Source organism: Ptychodera flava, chromosome 10, assembly GCF_041260155.1.
Source record: "Ptychodera flava strain L36383 chromosome 10, AS_Pfla_20210202, whole genome shotgun sequence".
Classification (NCBI taxonomy): domain Eukaryota; kingdom Metazoa; phylum Hemichordata; class Enteropneusta; family Ptychoderidae; genus Ptychodera; species Ptychodera flava.
The window spans coordinates 31,233,362-31,257,153 of NC_091937.1; the positions used below are offsets into that span (position 1 = coordinate 31,233,362).

The following is a 23,792-nucleotide window of genomic DNA, read 5'->3' on the forward strand; positions in this document are numbered from 1 at the left end:
ACTTGCGATTGAAACCTCTTCACAGAAGGTGATCTCGTCTACGCATCTGAATGTGTAAACATCAACGTCAGTAAAGGTTTCGACAGAGGCAATACAAATGTAATGATGAGATGAATACATCATGGTAAATGGATAACAGGAGTCCATATTCCTCACATTTTTCTTCGTTAATATTTGTAGAAGGGATATTGTTAATCAAGTGCATTGAAATGTATACGTTGAGGGCAGTTTTAAGTTCTGTTTTACGCCACTAGAACTCAATAGAAGTAATGTTGTCATCAACCATCAAGATAGAAGAAGCTCCGACAACTTTGATTTGTCTGAGGCCGATGGATAAAGTCACTATATAGAGGAAACACTTGAAGAGACTGTTTTTCAAATCTTGAGACCTTCAATACTAATTTAACCCAAATCGATTTTAAACCCTGAAAGGATCCAAATGGCACCCGATTAACATTTAGCAACGTTAAAGATCAGGACATACAATGCATGTTGGGTAAGGGAACCTCTTTTCTATTTTCTATAGTTTCGAATTCGTAAGTCACGGTGAAAATTGTATTATAATTTAACAAGGAAACATCCCTCTCCTCAATATAGGAGGGCAGTGATATGATTAAAGAAGAGCAAAAAGAAAAAAAATAAGCCAGAAAATACAACAAATAGAAATCACAGCAGATGCTTTTAGTTTTGCTATTTCTATCATATGCCTATGTTCTTGCTTATCAATCATGAAAATGTAAAGTGACAAAAAAACTATGAAATGCTGTGATAAAAATGGCCACTTATACATTATAATCGCGAAAAAACGGCACACAAAATTGGTCAAAATAACGCAATGGCATGCTCTTTGCAGTAAAAATACAGAATTTTGTAATTGAGGCATTGTCAGAAAAATTTAAAAAATGTGAGAGTAATAGGTAAGTTAAAATGTTTGAAATTATATGAAAACTCAAATGAATTAAGTTTAAATGGAACCACAACTTAGTAATGTGCAAGGCTAAGTACAGGGTTACATGCTATGCATGGAGCACGTTAAAAATATTGCAATCGGGTAATGCAGTCGCAATTAACATGCAATTAAATGGAAAAGACAGAAAAAAAATTAAGAGGGTGACAAAATTACATATTGAATTTAACCCTTACCTATTTCATTGCCGAGTGACGAAATCTACATCGTTTGGGAATTCGGGGAAAAATATTCCTCGCCGATTCATTAAGTTTGCTTAAGCGTTTACATGACATAAAAAGTGCCGAGTCGGTTAGTATCATTCTCTGAGATTTGAGAGAGAAAAACGGTTGGCGACTAAATCTGTGATCTAAGCTTGGCTTAATATCAGATATGTTGTGGGAAATGAGAGAAAAAGGTCAGGGATGGGCATTTTTCTTGCAGCCACCGTGCTGTGTTCATCAGGTATTGGTAAAAGTACATGTATGAAGGAGAACACATGCAAAAATGGTAAACCTAGTTTGGAGGAGATGCACCGAAAAAACGAGCTGCGATGCTGCTGACGATGACGATGATTATGATAATGATGACGGTAGCAATGCTTGTAAGTATGGTGAAATAATGGTTATGAAACATCATGCATTTTTTCTGAAAATAACCACAAGAACAAAACATAAAATATCAACCCAAAACTCAGAGAAAAATTGAAAACATGGAAGAACAATCTATAATTATGCCATTGTGTCCTTGAAAGTCACTTTAGACTTTTCTGTCTCACTTGATTCGTGACTATGAGATAAGACCAAACAAATGAAATTTTCTTTCAGACCAGTGGCGGGCTACTTTAAATGAGTTGCTACATGAACAAGGGTTTTCTTCCTTCTTTACTTACACCAAAAGGAGCTCCTTACATTGTAAATATGCATATATATATATATATATATATATATATATATATATATATATATATATATATATATATATATATATATATACTGATATATTAAGGTACACAAAATTGAGTCATATATGAGTTATATATCTTATGAGTTATATATTATGGATACAATGAATGTATGTATATATATATATATATATATATATATATATATATATATATATATATATATATATATATATATATATATATATAAGCAATATATAGATTTTATTTGTATAAAATAACTGCAGCGTTTAATCTCACTGTTCTTCTGCGACAAAAGCACGTTTTTTAAGTCGCCCCAGAGAAACACGACTTTGTAGTGATTCAAAAGTGTCTGCATTCTTCATTTAGCACTTGAAGCAAAGGCATATTTATTTGATAACAACTAGAAGACAATATGGACAATTAGCTAAGTAGACCCTGTCGTATTTTCTACAATACGGAGATCATCGTATTTTACGATAGGGCGCCATCGCCAAACCTGACACTTTTCATTTCATTGAAGAAATAAAAGAACAAAAAAAACCCCGAATACACGGCGTGTTTTAAATTAAATTCAAAAAACCAAGTGAAATGAGATTATATGAGTATAGTACCAAAATTTAGTGCATGTTATCCAGGAAACCAGGCCTACGACACTTGGTTATTTGGCGCCATGCTAACTCACCTCACAGCAACCGTAAATAATCTTGTATCGCGGAAACAAGGTTTGTCAAACACTGAATGCAAGACTACGTATATCCCACCGGTGTAGTAGGAATGGGTGAAAGCTGTCAAAGGTTTATGTCTGGCTACCTCATGATGTAAAAATCGGTGATCAAAAACACACGGAATAGACAAAATAAACGTCGAGTTCCAAATAGGTCTTGTGCACAATTGCTATCAGCCCAAGATGTGATGCACTCACCATGGACTACTAACATAATCAGGCTCACGGGAATGACACGTGTTACCAAGGTTTAAAATGCATGCTACACTTAAGGGACTTCTTTTCAGAATACATCACGGGTATCAATCACTTTACTGACTAGATAGAGTACGTGTTGTTGATATAAATATATCATGGGAGAATAATATAAAACCCATAACACGTGCATTTTTTTATGTCTTCATGTATGTATGTATGTATGTATGTATGTATGTATGTATGTATGTATGTATGTATGTATGTATGTATGTATGTATGTATGTATGTATGTATGTATGTATGTATGTATGTATGTATGTGTGTATGTGTGTATGTGTGCATGTGTGTGTATCTTTCTATCATCTATCTGTGTATCTGTGTTAGTATCTCTGTATCTATGTATCTATGTGTGCATTTATGAATGCATGAATGTCTGCATTTATTGTGAAGCTGGATAGATTTTACGACTGTTTAAGTAGGGCAAAATAGGACAATGTCACACGCAAACAGGATCGTAAAATGTTTAATCTTATGATTTACGCCATTGAAGTGTATGTAACAACACGCGAGCGTCATATGATTCATTGCCTTTCAGGGAATTTGTTGGATCGAGAAGATTGCAAGCATTAACGCCTATTGGACGTATATGTATGCCAAGATAAATGTATTTTTAAAACATCACATCTAACATTTTTCCTAAATGACTGTATACCATGAGCGCATGACGACCGTCATGAACATAGAGTTTTTTTTATTGGTCTTTGAAACTGTATGCAGATTAACATATGTTGTCTTTGTAGCGATATATCTTTTGCGGGATGTAGCTATACTTTGATTACATATTTTGCGTTTGGTTTCAAGGCTGGTGAAATTAGTGAACTGGTCAAACCACTTATCTGAATAAACTATGAACAACATATCGTTACAAGCATGTTAACACATTGCTTTCATAACAAGAATGAGAAGACATACATTTTGCGCAGGCTGGGAAACTCCGACTTTCAAGCTAACCACATTGTCAGCCACTGGTATTATAGCAAGTTGCGGATACCCCGCATGGAAACAACAGCAATTGAATAAATATTATTCTTATAATTAGCGAATCAAAGCGACCGTAGGTGTTCATAACTTTTTTTTTCAAATTGTGAAATTATTACTTAACAATCTACCAAAATTTCAGTTTACTGGCTCACAAAATGAAACCAAGCCATTTTGCTACTCCCGAAGCACCGCGTAGCACAGCATCTCTTTGAGATCTGACCGCTCGGAACACGCAGCTCTTTATTAGTTTGCGAAGAAAGTGATTTTTCATCGGATATTTTGCTTATCTTTCCTCCTGTCAGCTGCTGCCGGCGTTTCTCTTTCGCCCCTGCAAAAATTCACACTATCCCGCAAGCTGCATCAAGCTAAGACACAACACGGCAAATAAAACTTTCATTTCCGAGATTAAATACATTCGCCTCCCTCATGCTTCTCCCTACGTAAGTCAAATAACAACTTTTCTTCAGTTATCTTGTAATGTCATCAAAATTATATTCGAAGAACTTTTCTAAGAAGCGATTGGCCAATTTTCATCACAAAAGTGGAAATCGCCAATTTTAAGAGTGGAGTCGGTGTTCATACAAGCACAAGAGCCGAAAACAGTAAAGTGATGTATGGAACTTACACTAAAGCTAAAACACAGCTTACAACCATCAAATTATCCCGTTGCATTCCAGAATATATTGGAGTGCAAAGTTTATGAGTCATTGGGAATTTGCATTTTGTTCTTGTGTTGGTATTATTGTTGATTTTACGAGCTTGTATGGTTGTAAATTGAACCAGAATCAGCCAGAATTGCAACCACCAGACGTCCATTATAGATGTCGTCCGGTTCTTGTCGTCTTTCCAGTCAGGTACGAATGACGAACACTGCGTGTTACATTTATTAGACGAACACGAGTTTGTCTATTACATGATCGATAAACAGACCAATAAACCTTCCATTAGAAAATACGCTACTTTGAAATGCCAAGCCACACGAGGCGGTCATTCTCCTAGCTGTGCAAAACGTATTAAAATCTTTAACCGAGAATTCGAGATTTGACCCCTTTTTACCCTTGGGAACGATAACCTTTTTTCAGAAAATTAAACAATGATATAATGTCTAGAAGTGAATTATTCATAAAGCTGAATTAGGTACTACTTCAGCTATTTCATAACCTGCCACGGTGGTAATAATGGTACTTAACGGGGAACCCTTCAGAAATGTTAAAGTTTAATGTCGTTGTGGAAAATCTCAGAACGAAATTATCTTGATACATTCAGGATATTGGCATTCATTTGGGCGAGTATCTTGTGCAGCACGCGAACTATCGACGCGGGAACCGGGAGAGGTTGGTTTTCACTGCCATGTTTTCAATGGTCGGACAGAGGAAAAAGAATTTTCTTTTACAGTGCTGAGTGAAAGAAGTGTACTTACTTGTTGTATAAAGTGATATCCGGCATCCACAGGTCAGAGGACGGGATTCGAATTTGGTCGATTCCATCGTACTCCAGGGGGTTCCATCGCATCATTTCGTCCATCCAGGTCTGAAAGAGGGTAAATCAACTACTTGATATTGGTCTCCGGGGAAACGGTCACCATGGATATCTGCGATTTCTTTACTAAATTATAGTCTGGGCGATGTTAAAGAGGTGGCTGTTTCAACTTTTTTCTGTAGTATAACATTCGGCATTATTAGAATTGAGGAACTATTTACAATATCATTTATCCCTTTGTAGATATAATTAATCACTGTCATTTATCCTAGTATGAATTTCAAGTATTCATATCTACTGAGACAAACCATTAAGTTTTGATTAATTGTGCAAATAGAGGGTAACTAAAGTTCATAAAGAAAAAACGAACTACCCCAACATGACCCTAGGAGCAGGAGGCAAGTATGTATGTATGTATGTATGTATGTATGTATGTATGTATGTATGTATGTATGTATGTATGTATGTATGTATGTATGTATGTATGTATGTATGTATGTATGTTATGTTATGTACGTATGTATTACGTATGTATGTATGTATGCATGTGTGGGGTTGTAATAAGAGAACATTCCCTCGTGTCAAAAGAGGTCAAAAGTCATCGGAGCATATGTACGTACCTCAGTTGTCCATATGTTTGTTTTCAATACTTGATTTCTTTCATCCTGCAACACAAAGCAAGCATAGCAAAGAAGCAAAGTTATTGAAATGTAAGTCTGCTATGGTCCCGCCCTAAAGCATTCTTTCTCAATATAAAGGTACGACGAAGTTAAGAATGCCACTTTGGGGAAATTGTTGGCGGCACAACGGCTCGTAATTAAAAGTTTTCGTATTTCGAGTTGAATCAAGACGATGCTCACATTCTCGACGCGCTGACTCAAAATGTTCCCATATGTTGCAGTTATGATATAAAATAAACATTATAAAAAAACGTTCCGCGTAAAGTGATCCAGCGTCAAATATTTGACGGAACGAGATGCACAGATAGAGACTTTTCGATATAGACGAGAGAAATGGCTAAAGTAATCAAAGGGCTTGACGCTGTTGAAACAATTTTACAGTTCTGCTTGTTTTTTCTCGTGTTATGTCACATCGAATCGATCAAATATGAGATTAAAGGTTACATGTACTGCATGCATGGCTTGACGCAAGACTCAGGCTGATATCAGTGTGTCGGTTAATAATGAATGAATCTGCAGAAGAGGTTAATGGACAACGCGAGAGTGAGAAGCCCAAATGCGTGCTTAGTTGATGTGAGAATTTACATGTACGCAAAAAAGAACGCTTTTTCAAGATTCGATCACAGTGACAATTGTCTGAATACTGATCACTACAATAAACATGAAAACAAAGCCAAACAAGCTCAAACATCCATGCAAACTAAAACAAACTATGGATCGCCACGAATCAATTGGAATTTTGATTTTTTAATAGTTACACTACAAAGCGGGAATTTAAAGACTAATCCGTTGTGACATCTGTAAAGTAAACATGACTCGAACTGACAGAAGACCGCCTCTTTATGTTTTTTCTAGTCAGAATTGTTTAAGGTATGCTCGGGACAGATATTCGGACTCTCAAACTTTCACAATTCTTTTCCGATATACCACTTGTGGGGTTCATTTTAAAGCTCTTGCTGTAAGAAAATTTTTCACCGGCTTAGTTTTCCGAAATTCGAAATTTCTATTTTTCTCCATATAGTTAATACAGGGATGGCGGCCATTTTGAATTTTAAACATCGGTAAATCTTGAGTTATTTGTTCCTCTAGTGGCAAGATTTGCACGGTGACCCCCCCCCCCCGATTTTTATTCTTGAACTTGAAAGTGAATTGTTGAAAGATTCCTGAAGGAAAGTCTGAGCAAAAGTTTAAGACTTTCACTTTGGAGGCGCTTAAAGCGACAAAACGTCTACCAGCTGGCGACATTAAAATGTCAGTACCAAAAAACCCTGCAGCGCGCATATCCAAATGATAAATGAATAGCCGTTACCGGAAACCGAGCAAATCATTTATTTCTGACATAACATGTAATATACAGCTTCCGGTGTCGCTTCGTAACTATTCGTACAACTAATGAAAAAATCACCGCATGCGGTTCTCTGATGATTTTTACTCTTTCAGCCCGAGGGATCCTCTACAGTATTTTGTGATACTGGTGAGCGGGAAACGGCTATTTTTTTTTCTCGAAATAGGCTTTGTCTTTACGAGTCGTATATGTTGCCTATGCTTCGAACGCGTTCGATGTACGGCTAATTTCATTTGGCGGTCCTTGCGTCTCAATTGTCCGCGACGAGGGGCCGTTATTAATAGTATATGTCAGCATGCAATAAATGAAGCATTTTAAGTATCTATTGATGGCTAATTAAAAAAGTAAGGACAATTGAGTTCAATCAACTCCTATTGTCCCGTCTTTCTTCTCCTGCGTAATTGAGAATGTGATTAACCGAATGCCCTTTAAGGGATAGCTCAATTATTAGTACACAAATTATTGTTACCTCATTACTCAATGTCTTGCAACGTGAACACGAAATTATAGTCTGAATCACAAAAATACATTCGCCACGAAAATAATTATAGATAAGTAGTTCGCATAAAAGCCTGCCGCGCATGTGCCCTTTAGGAAATCATCGAGCGCAGCAAATGATTACATTGCCCCGAGAGCAAACCAAGCGGTGCAAACGCACGGAAGTTGAATTAACGCGCTCCCTCTACATTCCTCGAAACATTGATTAATGTCGACCGGTGGTATACTTTGCGCGACCCCGAGGGGTCAAACATTCATACATCGATGAGTCCAGGGCATTATCATTTAAAAATGAACCTTTTCGAAATGATTTCTCCTGGCAACGCAATCAGTGACCGCGGAAGACAGAAAGCCAAAGAAGGGGAAAAAATATCGACTGTCTACAGCGTTTTGGCGGGAAGTTCCTTACCTAATATCACGCTCGACAGCCCATGTTCGATGGACTTGTCGTGTTTCATTGATTTCGTTCCTCCAATGATAGAATGGCGTGAAGGAGGTAAAACAACTGAATCAAATTCGACATCTCGCTGGAACACGTACAGTTTCCGCGCCAGCGAGCTTTGTTACTTTATTGCACCAGGTGATTTGACATTGTGATCGTTGAAACAAAACAAACGTAAACTTTTTTGTGGGGCTCAATTTACGAAAATGTTTCCAACTGAAAAGATGCATACAATTAAAAATATAAGTATTATGTTCGCCTCGGCCTCATGAATACTTCTCAAGTGCATCGCCAATGGACCTTCTTGTATTAAATTGTTTACCTGCGAGACTTACTTTTGGGGTAACAGGAGACGTTAGGACGTTAGTAATACATACAGCTTAATTATAATCTGACAACAGCTTATGAGAAAAAGTGAAAACGTCCCTCCACAATTTGGTAGTCAAGTTGAGTACAAGGCGTACAATGGTGAAATCTTAGGCTATACATGTATGTAGTAACAAAATTGTTAGGAAATGGCAGAAAAAAGATAACTGGGCAGATCTGTGAGTCTGTCTGTCTGTCTGTCTGTCTGTCTGTCTATCTGTCACTCTCTCTCTTTCTTTCTCTCTCTCCCCCTGTGATGCTGCTGATGTAATATTCCGCAAAAGGAAGTAACGATTCTATCATGATCGAACTACAAAATCTATTAAGAGCGCGGCGGCAAGCGATGGAAGGATTTCAGTTTTTCAATCATGTTTTCCAGGGAGGTATTTATGATAATGATGTAATTTCCTTTTCTTTAAATGCTCGACGTCAACAAAAGCTGATACCTGGCAACGTGATCCCAAACTTTTGTCCGTTCCCAGGGCCTAATGATTTGTTTAGTTATACCGTGCGTTTTGCGTTTGCGTCACGGAAACGTTGATGGATTTTCAGATTCCGCTCTCTGAAATGTCACTCGTTCGCTTGACTCATCGTTGCGGTGGATAATGAGAAACAAAAATCTCATTAAAATCTCGATCTGATTTTGCCCATTCCTTCTCGAAAAGTACGAGAGCTCATTTCAGATTCAGCGGTTAGACCTCTGGAAAATATATATCCCGGGCACACGCCTATCAGGGATGTGAATCGACTCGCTTATCTGATCCATCTTTCTGCATCGATGAGCCGTAAAAGTTATTACATTTCCGAACACCTGACTTACGTCGTCTGCGCTACCGTATGATCAGGATTGAGTCCTGAGACTTTGGCAATCCCCTGTCGTCCGTGAAATTGAAGAAAACATCGATCGAAAATGCGAATCGGCATCAGTATTTCTTGTCGGAATCAGACGTCTGACGTCTTTTGATGCATATCGTTTGTACCATCTACTTTGTCACGTTTTTCAGTGCACATTATTATTACGTTACGTTTATTGCTGGTACCATTCCCCTTAAGGAAGTACGCGCCTCGAAAGTGGCATATGTAAACTTTTGCTCAAATTTCCCCTATGAAACTTTCAACCATTATCTTAACAAATCAAGCATGAAAGTAAAGGCTCATCGTCCAAAGTTTGTACCAGAGAAACAAATTACCTAACATTTACCGATATATGAAATTCAAAATGGCCGCCATCAGCGTGCTAACTCCATGGAAGAAAATCCGATTTTTGATTTTCGAGAAACTAAGACGGTGAAAAATTTTCTTACACACGGGCCCTCGAAAGTGGTTGACCAGAAAATTATTGAAAATAATTGAGAGCCCGAAAATCTGTCCAAACGGCGCATTCTACCACAAAGCCCGCTTATCATTATCCGCTACTATATCATAGCCTTGGGCTATCGCAATTGTCAGAATCAACATTTCTCAACTTACCATATCAGCTATCTGGTTCAGTGCCATGTCAAAGGTCACCCAGATAGGATGAGAGAAATTCTTGACCGGACGAACTTTCTTGTTGTAAAACCTGAAGAGATCATTGAATAGCTTCTGTTCACTACCGATTGCAGACACTGAAAGAAATAAAAAAAAACCCTGAAACTTTAATATATATATATATATATATATATATATATATATATATATATATATATATATATATATATATATATATATATATTATATGTGTATATTATAATATCATCTATTATTGATGCTGTGATTGACGTTTTAAGAACAAATTTGAAATTTCTTTTATATAAAATCGTTTCTTTAGAATTTTTTATTTAAGGTGTTCACAATGATTTTATTTTAAAGAAAAAAGAGAGAGAGAGAGAGAGAGAGAGAGAGAGAGAGAGAGAGAGAGAGAGAGAGAGAGAGAGAGAGAGAGAGGAGAGAGAGAGAGAGAGAGAGAGAACAATTTTTTGAGGAAAACTGAAGACTCAAATTTTCCGTGAAAATGGTTTTGGGACCTTACAACCAGTAACGTTCAAGTTACAGTTAAGTTCAAGTTGGAAAGTTCCGACAACTTAAAATCATTGAAAGAGGAACAGCCAAAATGTAAAGATATATTGAAGCGAGGAAAATAAGAGCTGATACAACTATTGACGGCGTTTGATGGAATGTTTACTGTCCTGTATCTGACCCTGTTTAATGTCATTATGGACTTGCTAGAGGACACCTGCGAGTTATCTGTTGTCCGAGCCATTCTCTCGGAAACAAATCTGTTACCCGTACGCTTTGCGTTCTACAAATCATCATGATTAAAAACACACACTCCGCAAAAAAGTTGCTTTCCGGGGGAAATGATGAATGCCGCATTTGATGGAATAGCGCGGAACTTCGCTGTGCAGATCCTGAAATATACTATTTCTGTCGGGATTTAGGCCCGTCGTCGAGGAGGTACGTTACGTATTAATCAGCGCGCTGAATAAGACGTCACCTAACTCTAACCACAACTCTTAAATCATGTGATCTGTTTCATGCATAACAATGATCTTATCAATTTGAGGTTAGTACCCAGGAAAATTTATTGTATGGTTTGGGATACCATTTAAGTGCTTTGGGGTTGTTTTATGGTGCAGTCGTTACTTATGCTCCATCGTTTAAAGTATGATGTATCTTACAATTTTAGGGAACAGACTGATCCAGAACCTCAAACTGCAGACCTTTAATATATATAACTCACACGGGGGTACCGTTTTTTGAAACATTTGACTGTATACTAAATCATATTCAAAATAAGTTGTTTTTACGACAGGGTTCACAAAGGGGCGTCGTTTTTCAATTGTCTTTGCCGCGTGCGCTGTGGTGCATATCTTCCCGGCATGCAATTGTTGCTTATATCCACACTTGAAACTCAAGTTTACTTTTGCCAGGCTTAAAGATATACAGTCACCTGTAATCTAAATATGCCCATATATGGTTCCTTGGTATTCAAAATGCCCATGTGAGGGCGCTGTTTTTAAAAACGGCCACCCGCTTAAAATATGTGATAGGTTAGATTTTCGCTTTGCATGGTAACTGTGGCAAAATTGGAACAGGTGACAGTATACCTTTAAAGTGCAATGCGCCTCGGGGGTACATATTCGGACTCTAAGATTTTTAAAACACATTTATAATCTTCCACTTGTTTGGCCTCATTTTGAAGCTCTTGGAGTGAGGAAAAGTTTCAACTTGTTCTCATTTTGTGTTAATCGAAATTCATTTTCCCCCCAGACTAAATACACGGGTGGTGGCCATTTTGAATTTGAAAAATTTCAGGTAATTTGTTTCTCTAGTACCGCAGTTTGCGCTGTGAATCCTAAATTTTATTCTTGATTTTGAAAGAGACTAGTTAAATGTTTTCTTATGGAAAGTCTGAGCAAGTGTTTTAGTTTCTAGGCACGTACACTTCCTAAAAAAGTAGAAAAATATGATATTAGTGTCTTTTCAGCAGCGTCCGTGAATAATAAGCATATACCTTGATAACAGTTGCTACGTAACCAAGGACTATCCATTGAAGTCGAAAGAATGGAACCTTCTACATATTTAAATGGCGTATTAGGGTTATCATTTCACAACAATTTTCTATAATTTACGAGACGACAGTGTTGCTCTTTTTCATTTCTTGTACGAACAGCGACGAGGGCAGGCAATCATTCCATGAATTCACGCGGAACGTATGTTCACTCATGAAATATACATGCTACGCCGCGCTCCAAGTCTTTTTGTTGCAAGTTACATACATTACAGATTCACTAAACTGATTTTTTTCTCGGAGATTTCAGCATCACCAGCGATACTTGAAGGCAGGAGAATAAAAACAATAATAGAGTAAATGTCAAAACAACGAAACATTCAGTATTTTTCACTCTTTAAAACATAGGATTGGCATACGGAGGAATGCGTATTTGACCAAGTTCAAGTGTAATTTAGACATTTTTATGTCGATGGTTAAAAATTCAGCTTTGTACCCGTCAAAAACATATAATTGTTATGTGTGTTAGTTAGTGTATGTATTTATATGTACTATATATATATATATATATATATATATATATATATATATATATATATATATATATATATATATATATATATATATATATATATCCTCTCTTTTTACCTGTGAACACACATGAGTTATACATTATAATTTTAATGTATGTTAGTATGTATGTGTGTGTGTATATATATATATATATATATATATATATATATATATATATATATATATTTATATTCTCTATGTGTGTGTGTGTCTTCGTCGTCGGTATTGTGACTGTAACCTTGTTCGCTGTGTTGTCGAGCTAAAACCTGATTTTTAGATCAGCATATTGAAAACTAAAATGCTGCACATCAAAAGTTGTAGCTACAGACAGAATGGTTCGTGTTAGAGGGACCGTGCTGACATGGCGCTTTCTGAGCATTTCTCAGCCAGGTTATTATGTAACATGGCCCTGAAGACAGCAATGAAACGCGCTGGACAAGGTTGGAGCGTGTTTCCAACCGGGAAGAAACGAGGATTTTTGGGTGAGATTTAAGGCGGGAATGATATGTCAAAATGCTTAATTTCCGTTAGAAGTACATCATATTTTCGTACAAAAAAATCTCACTGGCAAATTAATAGCTATATAAAGCTATGGAAAGATATTTAGACACCTCGATTTTGCTTATATGCATCTATAGCATTTTGTTTTATGAAGAAGCTTTTGACAGTGATTGTATATTTCTATCTATTTGGAATTCGCCAGACACATATATGAACATGTAGCGTTTCCGGGAAACTGGTTTATGCAAAATAATTACGAAGGATTCTCAAATCATTTTCAGGATAAACATCGGTTGTTAAGCTAAGTCATGCTCTAACCATTGAACTTGGCTTCAAAACCTGCAAAGGTGACGGCCTTTCGATTATTTTATCCGCAACCTTTTTGGACAGTTTGAAAGATCCTCGCAAACGTAACATTCCTTGCGCAAGGGAATGTCTGTGTCATCCTTGCCTCAAGGTTTGCAATAACCCGGATAATTACCGCACTGATTACTGAAAAATTGAATCAGTAAAGTTATATACGTTGACGTTCACGAAATTTTCCAGACTATGTGTTTCTTCGTCACGGCCTCATTCCATTAACGAAAGCCCACGAGCGTCTTCCTTTCACGCAGATGTAATTCAATCCAGCTAAATTGACATCTTGTTAGGATTTTTTTTATCGGCAGCTTATTCGAAAGTATTTGGCTAGAAGTGCCCAACAGCTAACGATTATATGAGCATTGAGCGTGAAAAACGTAATCACGCCAGAGACGAGACGAGAGTCGGTATCTCTTAGTTGATTGGACGCGTTGGCACACGGGACCAGACGAGAGTGCGTAACCGTTGTTGATTGGACGTGTTGAGACGAGCAGACTACACTCACTTCAGAGCGATTAAATGTGACTCGGTCATAATTGGAAGCGCGGGAACTCGACAACGGGATAGCTTCTGTTGTAAACATCTCGATCGTGGTTAATAAACACTTGATTAAAGGAAACCACATCTGATCAGTCATTTTCATTAAATCGTTGATCCGTTTAAGGTTGAGTCATTGCAATCGTTAAGCCTCACAGTCTGCTTCCCCGGAGATATTAGCTCCTTACAACATGACTAAACTCAAATTTTTGGAAATGAATGCAGAATTTCCCTGTTGAAACGCAAGACAGTGGATCAGAATGAAGTAAGATTTTCTACGTGTCAGGTTTAATGTACTTGTATGCCGAATAAAAATCGACTTCAAGTGCCCAACTCGATAATTGAAAATACATTTGTTTTCAAACCGTTTAAACAGTTTCAGAGAAACAACGGAGGCACGCTTGATGATGGATTTTTCCCGCATTTTAGCGACCTTCATTATCAGACCTGATAGCGGGACAACGTTCAAGCGGTCTCTCCATCTGCCAAATGGGACTTGTTTAGGCAAGCGCGACGGGACTAATGTACCTGGTACTCAATATTCAAGTGTAGCAGCAGACGGTTAGAAATAAACCTCCTTACTTGAGCCATTGAAATTGTCCAGAAGCCGAGCAATGCACCTGCTCTCGCGACACGCTTGGGGTGACAGAGTAGCACAAACTACTAAACAAATGTCTTGTCTAAATCTCCCTCAGTACACCCAGGCGTGTTTAATTATTTATCATTTGCGGTCACTTCAACCGTGATTTTGTTTATAAAATTCCATTAGGAAACCGTTCTATAGATAAGACTAGTTTAAAACTTAGCATTTGCTGTAGGAAATTGTAAGCTGCAGATTGCCTCACCGAAAATTTGCATATTTATGTAAATGTTTGCAAAATATGGCGGCGACAATAATAATCAGGGGTCTTCGATTCGTGTAACAAAAAAAGTAAGTATAAAAATCTGATGTTGATACAAATGTTGTGATCAAATACTAAATAATAGAACTATTCTATCATTGAGAAAATCGTATTTCTAATGTCTGGATAGGTCTTTTGTATCGCTTGAATGAGCGAGTGGTGCCAGGTGTCTGCAATGATTCAGTGTACTGATAACACAGTGTACTGAACCCGTGAAAATGTCTTCAAACCAATCCATTGAAGTGACTGCTTCACTTATGAGCGAAATCTCACTTCATTTGTGTGGTAATAGTATCATATTTTGATGCAACATTCTAAGAAAGACCCTTAACTTCTTGTATGAACCCCGTGACGTGTTATATGTGACATCTCATACGTTCTCAGCTCTTAGGCTTTTGAACCGTGTCATCTTTGAAAGTCTGAGGAGTTATAGCAACCTTGGAAAGACGAAGTTACGAACTTTATGAAGATCAAAAATATGTATTCAATGTAAGGAAGTATGCGCCTCGAAAGTGAAAGACTTAACTTCTGTTCAAACTTTCGCGTGACTTTCAACTCTTCTCTTACTTAGTAAATAATAAAAAACAGGGGTCACGTTGCAAAGTCTGGTAGTAGAAAAAGCAATTACGAAATATTTACCGTTATTTGAAATTCAAAATGGCCGCCACCCTTCGTTAGCTCTATGGGAAAAATGAAAATTTCGACTAAAAAATTAAGATAGTGAAATAATTTTTACTCCTAGAGCTTTAAATGAATCCCGCAGCTTGAAGTGGTAGAGCAGAAAATAGACGCAAAAATGCGATTGTCCGCATATGTGTGTCCGAGGTGCTTGCTATGTCAAAGACGTCCAAAAACCAAAGCGTAACGTTGCTGAACAACTTACTGCATGGTAGTTTTTGAAAATATGAAACGGGGTATAACCCATACGACAGAGGAATGAAGGAATACCACCGAACAAATAAAGACAATGTATGATTGGAAGATTGATGTAATCTTTTTTGTAAGACCCTTAAACGTGCAGAAAATATAATGTGAACTAAGATATCAGTATAAAGCTGAACGCACAGTTTGGATTCATTATTAACGAGCGACAAACAGAAATATGCTGAGGAGTGGTATAATTACCGAACGTAACAAGCGCGATTTACGACTTAACAGATGGAACTTGTTAACAGTCCATTAAAGTGTCATGACATCCATAAAGTATATTTGAAATGTAATACATATTATATTTTACAAGCCTGAAAAATGACACGTTATTATAAAACTAGATCCCGTCTCTGTACCTCCCCAGGACGTCGGCGTTCGCCACTATCCGATACTCGAAACGTGACGTAATCAAGGCCGTTTCTTCCCTAACGTTCGAGCAGTGAGTCGAGATTGTTCAGGTCGGTACAGATGACAGTCAACGATCAATATTTTACAAGTAGCAATATGCCGATTGCAACCCACCGGGGATCAATTCATTAATTAATTACAATGTTATTAATTCCGTTCCCCCAATTGCAGCTGTCTCGTATTATTGCCCGGTAATGTCCCCTCGTCATCGACTTCCCCTTTTAATGACAGGGTGCCCGTGGGGGAGATCTGCATGACACGTAGCTGTAAGTCCTTCAATTGGTCCATTTTTATCAAAAGCTAATTCTCGAACATGAATCACAATACAAGGATTTGGTTGTAACATGTCTGAGGTTCATTGTAGCGCGGGAAATCAAAGTGCTCGTCTCGACTGCTTGTTTGATAACGACACTGAAAAGGTATTTTCCTCCGGCGACTCATTTCATGTCATATATGTATATGCCAAGTCACGACCACCGTAGCGGTCAACTTGTGTGCTGATAAATAAACTCTTCACGCGAACACGGAGAGGGCAAATTTTATCGTCTGCTCAGTCACGACTGCCGCTTTGACCACTTGAAACAACAGAGTATTCAGAAAAACATACTGCCATCTTTCCGTCTTACGTCAATTATTATGCAAGCTCACAGGTTGACGTTCACGTTTTTCGTGAAAATAGTCTCGCAGCTCACACAATTCTACGTTCACGTATTGGCGCGAAAACAGGGAACATTTAAATTAGATTTTCAAAATTCGATTTCACAAAGGCTAATAACCTCATATTAATTTGGTACGGTGCTTTGTTTTGTTGAATTCTTTGGTGGGGATGTTGCTGGTATTTCAACCAAAATGCTTGTGTAGACGATTTTCCGGTCGATCCAACTGCTTAATATGTTGTACACTCTGTATTGAGATGAAGGCAAGACTTCAGGAATGACGAAATAATAAGCTTATATATATTGGATATATTGGAAGACAAAGGACATCGACGACTGCTTTTCGGTGCATTTGCGCTGAAGTGGGTCGAAATCTGATCCGGCGCTAAGGGCAGAATCGTGACATTATCCCGAACGGCAAAGCGGCGTTTAACAAACATTTCAGTCTCTCAAGCCCCGGCGGAATTCAAGATATCGAGTCGCAGCTGCGTGAAAGGTCTGATAGGGCAAAAAACCCATCCGGCGAAGAAAATAGTTCCCTGTTTTTCCCTTGAGGGGGTCAAGCTTTCCACTTTGCCGTTGAGATAGATCAATGCATGTGACACCAGATTGCGGAGACGCTCTAATGGGAGTACCGGTGCACTAATGGACGAGAAGATGCGGTTTGGTGACACTGTGCTGATAATCATACTTGACATTGGGGAGAGTATGAAAGCTGGCATCTGTAACCATTCAGCGGATCTTAACCGGGACTGCGCGCGCGTTTAATGCACTGAATTTGCGCAGGTCTCAGCCCACTAATGCCCCTGTCATCTCAACATGTCCAAGGCAGAAACGAGGGAAAATCAGCGGTATCTAGTCTTTCCGTGTCGACAGCACAGATTATACTTAGCAGTCGCACTTATCTTTTACTGTAACTGAAGCAGTTTTGGCATATTTGCTATCAGGTTTTCCAGCTATAATGTGGCTATACCGATGTACATTGTTTTTATTTCTGCTGAAGAAATGTAGTAAAGGGAAGGAGGTCGTCGGAACTGCGCCTGTGTGACTTTCTTGTTCAAAAAACAAATTGATGTATGATATCTAGATGCATCACATCAACATAGCTGCAACATTAAATTACACTATATAAATTATGACAAACATTTTATAACTTTCATCAATTGCCAGTGTACCTTGGATATAGTGATTAAATTGGTCGTATTTGCCCCATCCGAACAGGGGGCGCAGTTCCAACGACCACCTCCACTTAAGCCAGTGTTTTCTGGTCAGAAAGAGAACCGACAAACAAGGATAATTTTTCAAAGGACGGGTAGATATGTATAATTTACCCTTTTAGCAATAATAAGCCAAATGTTCCAGTGACGCTCACGATATCAGCACTTTTGCGTATAGGCATGCGCGTTCCTGGTATCTTCAACACACAAATACAGACAGCGCCATCCTGGTACATTATAGTGGTAAATAAAATCGATAGTTTTGTATTTAGCCTTTGCACACACATCGAGTTCACGGGCTTCTAAGTAATCACTCTAACATTTGGCTGTCAGAAACCCAAGATTGTGTGTACTTATTATAACGATGGCAACAAATATAAGTATACATGTTCCAGGCCCGACCACTAGTTCGTGTTGTAAAGTGCAAATTTTCTTTGTCTCATTAGTTCTCCCATTCTGAATCGTTGTAAACATACTTTGATGACCATTAACATTAAGAGGCCGTAGATAATTAAAACACACGCACGGTAAACCAAACTGCTATGTTTAGGGGGAGTGAGTTTGGCTTTATTTCGATTACCGTGCGCAAGCAACATCTCGCTACACATTTTTCTGTATCGCAAAGTATCGCGCTAAATTGTTCGGCGTGTACCACACCAGTACAGCACCGGCGCTACACAAGCATTCTTTTGACATACATGTGAATCAGTGCACGAGCGAAATAACTTAACAATCATTTTGGATACACTTTTTCATTTCATTCTATGGGTTGCGTCATTGTTGAGTTGGCACTTTACAGAGATTGATTTTAGAGGTGGTATGCGGGGGGAGGGGGCGGTCGTTAGCGTATGCGTGATCTCATAGCGACTTAATCACCGATTGTTAGTTGCAGATACAGAATGGCTTGGTTGGATTTTCGCACTTCCAAACTTTCGTTTACATAGGGGAGGGAGTTGAGGACAGACGCACCTAGTTTCGTTACCGTGCGTATATTTTATATATCCACAGCCCCTAAGATATGAAAAGTGTGTGTGCTTGCGAGGTGTGAAATGAACAAGAATGCCTAGATGCCATCTTTCCTGTCCTTCTTGCTGCTTTAAAACTGTGCTTTCCCGATGTCAAGGAAACACAAGCTTTTCCAAGTGGTACAAACGACGCGTTTATTGAAAACGTTATCGCTATTCTGTGAGCAATTTCAGATAGAAAAATACTTTAGGAAAGCAAAGAAATTATGAATAATTCTGTGGTACGACTAAACGGTCATTTTACGACTATTTTGAACCATAGACCCTCATTTTTCTCTAGGGGTCTATGTTGGAACAAACCCTGGGAGTGCCGTACAACGACAATGCCCGTAAAAACTTGTGGTTTTTTCAGCTCAATCACTGAAAACTCACGAGACGTTTTCCACACCAGCAAGTTGCTGCTAGCATACGATATCTACATTCTCTGACCTGTGCCTTTAGAAATCCCGCAATAGATTGTCGCCAGAAAACTAAGCGTGAAAATTTTCATATTGGTTTGGCTTTAATTTTACAGAATACTTGGTAGGGTGACATCTTCCTCCATAGAATATTCTGACGAATCATGTATGAGTTGAATTGACTGTTGAGAAAATTGCATTTTCGTGCATGCAACAACTCATTTGACGCACGAAAATTATCTTTATCCAAAAAGAATGATTATTTCAAAATGAATGAAGCAAAGCCAGAAAGACACTGTTTTAAGGGTAATAAATTTTACATTTGTCGTGATAAGAAGACTTTTATAAAGTGTCCCATAAAAACTAAACTGGTAAATGAGCGCGTGACGTATACGACACGAGGAAGTAAAAGGTGATTGGTTTGAGATTTCGCGCGTAAAGAAATTCTCGCGCTCGGCGTGTACAATATGCTGCCTAAAACTTCAGATGGCAGTATTCGACCGACTTCACAAGCGAAACACAAAACTTTCAAATGTGGGAAGACGAAAAAAGGAGTATCTAACTTACGACACATCGCAAAATGCAAACAAAGGTTATGACGAAAGATGTCTTTCTTGTGAGGATTGTGTAGTGCGTAACTTTGAAATTTTAGGAAAAAAGTCTATTATATATGCCTAAGTGCCATATGCAAGCATACGAGACTTACAGACGCCAGAGACAGCAGATCTTGGTCGTGCTGAAAACGGCGGATCAAGTGGATGTACTCATAAGGGGACAGCAAACACACTACAGGAAGCTATTTTTTGCAGTGTTGACTTTTAGCTTATTCCACACTGTTGACATTTCACTTTGCAAAAAGGAAACATTACCGAGTCCATGACAACGTATTCATGCGCTCCACCCTCGGAAGAAACCGTTCAGGGATTTACAAGAGTTGAGCCAAATAAGGGGGAAACGAGTCGTTTCGAATCCTCGAGCGCGTCAATCTTGACCATCCGCGTTCGCTTTATTTTTCGCTTTCGCTAGGAAGAATTAAATACAAACCCCCAAAAACTCTGGCAGTGCGCTATGCTGTGTGGTTCTGGACAGTGAATATATATATATATATATATATATATATATATATATATATATATATATATATATATATATATATATATATATATATATATATATATATATATATATATATATATATATATAAGTATACAGGTGCCATCCGATGGTAAAGCAGAGCGTTCATTACTTTCGAGCATAAAGTAATAATATCTGTTAAGTGAGAAATATTATTATTGTGAGAGACCTAGAATGAGAAACAAAGCTTTAATTTTGGAGCCTAATCACTTTATACACACTGTTTATTGTTTAAACTCCAAACTGTGCAATATTTTGTTTACATTTAACACGCAACATGGAATACTTTTTTAATTGTCACTATTTCATATTGCTAGTGGACGAATATTTATTTTGACAACAGCCAATTCAGTTGATTTTCGCTGTGACGTGTTCATATGTTATCGCATTGAATGCCCCACCAAAGATTAAATGTTCTACTCTACTCCACAAAAGAATTTTGTTTAGAATTCGTCAGTGGAGTTTCAACTCGATGATTCGGCGTACAAAGTCTGAGAGAAGGGCTTGATGCTGCCTCCTGTGACAGCAACAAGATTTTCAATCGTTAATTTCGTCTGTTTCTAATATTGATGAGCCTTCATTTTGCTGTCAGGCATGACTTTTGTTGGGTTTATCACCACTTCAATCTTTTAGACCCCATACACTTGCAAAATTATTCATCAAAAGCGACCTATGCACATGCGCGTAATTTGCATACGGGCAAACAACGTTATCCTTGAGTGATTGACAGTCAGTTTTAATTTGAACTTCGACCGGCGTGGCCTTTATTGAGAAAATTATTTCCAAACTGTATATTTATTCGAGGAGAACAAATATTTGCAAAATCACATCTTCAATTTCGATTAACGCTTCGCTGAAGTCGAGACGTGTACCATCTGACAAACGTTAGGAAACAAATTTAACGAAAGGTGCAGAATCCTTGACGAAAGAGAGCAAATATCATTTCCTGCAATCACGAAGTCAGTGACAATGTGCTCTCTTATTGCGGAAATATGTGCCTCGAACATTAAAGACTTAGAGTAAACTTTGCCCAACATTTCTAATGGAAACTTTCAACCATACTGTTATCAAATCAAGAATAAAAGTCCGGAGTCACCTTGCAAATATTGGTACTAACTGGACGCCATCTTCGTGCTAACTATGTAAGGAAAAATGAAACTTTTGATTTTTACAAAACTAAGACGGTTAAAATTTTAGTTATTCCGAGAGCTTTTAACTGAGCCCCCACAAGTGATAGATCAGAAAAGAATTGTAAAAGTTTGAGGCTCCGAATATCTGTCCCCGAGGCGCATTCTACCTTAACCGGGAAAAATAAGGCCAAAATGAATAATTCATATAATGGTTATCCTGATTTGATTTTCTGCCAGGATCCAACAAAAAATGTGGCGTGCGACAAAAAAAATGATTATCTGCGCATTATGTACAAAATTCGTGTCGTGGAAATCTCAAAAACGATAGAGTTAGAGTGATGTGCAGGCAAACACGCGATGACGAAGAAACGAATATGAAACATGTATTGCTCAGCCAATGCATGGTGATAAACATACAAGCCAGTCAACTATTTGATAAGATTTGAATGGTATGCCGGTATGCATGCTCAGATAACAAAAACACTGATCTCTTGCGTCATGTTAAAATTGGAGAAACTGTGAAAACACTCTGAGGCAGATAGCTTTGTTAATTCAGCTTACAAATTTATCACCAATACAGCAGCCACACGCCATAAAACTTTACTATCGCCATTTGCTGGTGCACTAATAGCAGTCCCCGTCTGTTTATGCTTTTATTAACTACGAAGAGGTGTGATTAATAAGAGAGCAGGCCACGCTAGTAAAATTTTGTGAAGGGATTTTTCAAATCGTCTTATTTCGCAAAATATATCATAAAACACGCGAATGAGCAATGCGCGTAAACGTCACGCGCGCGCACGATGTCTTTCGTATAGGTGACACATATCCCATATGATGTCCAATTTTCCGGCATTGATCGTAAAATATTTCCTGGCGATATATGGCTTACACAATTTTGCCTAGTTAGGTGAGTTTCAGGAAAACTGACAGGGACGAAACATCTCACTTGCTAACAGATTCAAAGTAAAATTTTAGACATCACGGTTTCTCTTGAACAGATTGGCAAGAGACACACAGAAGCGTACGCCACACAATAAGTGATACAGACATTTGTTTGATACATCGAGGTGGCGGCGCCCACGTTTTCTTTCTGCGGCACACGGGAGCCCTGCAAAGATATTCATGCACGTTTCTGTTGAAGCGACTCCGGGTCAACCGCAAACTTACCCGACGGCAGGTAGATTCATCACGAGCTGACGGCGACACGATGCGACGTGCTTCTTGTTTGATTCTTTTTTTTTGAGTTCACAAGATAATGGCGACTACCACCATAAAAATGACAAAAACAGAAATGTTCAATCACTATGGTAATTTTTACACGCAGAAAGATAACGACGATATGTCTATTGAGAAATATGAAGCTGCACACGTAATCCAACAAATTTCTACCAAGCGTGACACACTGTCATTTTGTTATATAAATTCTTTTTCGGGCGAACACAAGAAATCCAGTTGAAGCGGCTATTCTAGATCGTCGCGCAATGAGGAGAAAGTACCCGTCTTTTTTTGGCCTCAGGGCAAAATTCCCGCCGGTAAAATATTCAAACTTTTGCAGTTTTGTTCCGTTCAATCTTTTTGAATATAGTCTTCACACAGTCAGTCGGCAGCCAGTATAACTGAGCGCAACATTTTCAAAATATAATTTATTTTTATTGTACAGTCTACGTTCAGTAAAGTAAATATATGCACCCCTAAAATTAGCAAATAAAATATGCAATATTTTTAGGTTTTAGTACAGAATCAGGAGTATTCACTGAATGATAATTATCTTCCCTCCTACGATCAATTATGCGTTATGGAAAATGTACTATTATAAGAATAGCAAAACATTTGGAACAGAGGTTACGAAGACCATTAACATCGACCAAACGTAATTCACAG

The 23,792-nt window shown here is 38.0% G+C and overlaps 1 protein-coding gene across 4 annotated transcripts in view; it reads right to left on the bottom strand.

Moving 5' to 3' along the window:
• The window catches only part of LOC139142504 (neuronal acetylcholine receptor subunit alpha-10-like), a 96,603-nt gene that overhangs the window by 8,996 nt on the left and 63,815 nt on the right, over window positions 1–23,792 (bottom strand). For all 4 annotated transcript variants that reach the window (XM_070712459.1, XM_070712457.1, XM_070712458.1 and 1 more), the window contains exons 2-4: window positions 10,118–10,254; window positions 5,937–5,981; window positions 5,258–5,367 (exon numbers count right to left, since the gene is read on the bottom strand). In XM_070712459.1, the coding sequence (XP_070568560.1) occupies window positions 5,258–5,367; window positions 5,937–5,981; window positions 10,118–10,254 (292 nt within the window). The remainder of the gene's footprint in view (window positions 1–5,257; window positions 5,368–5,936; window positions 5,982–10,117; window positions 10,255–23,792) is intronic.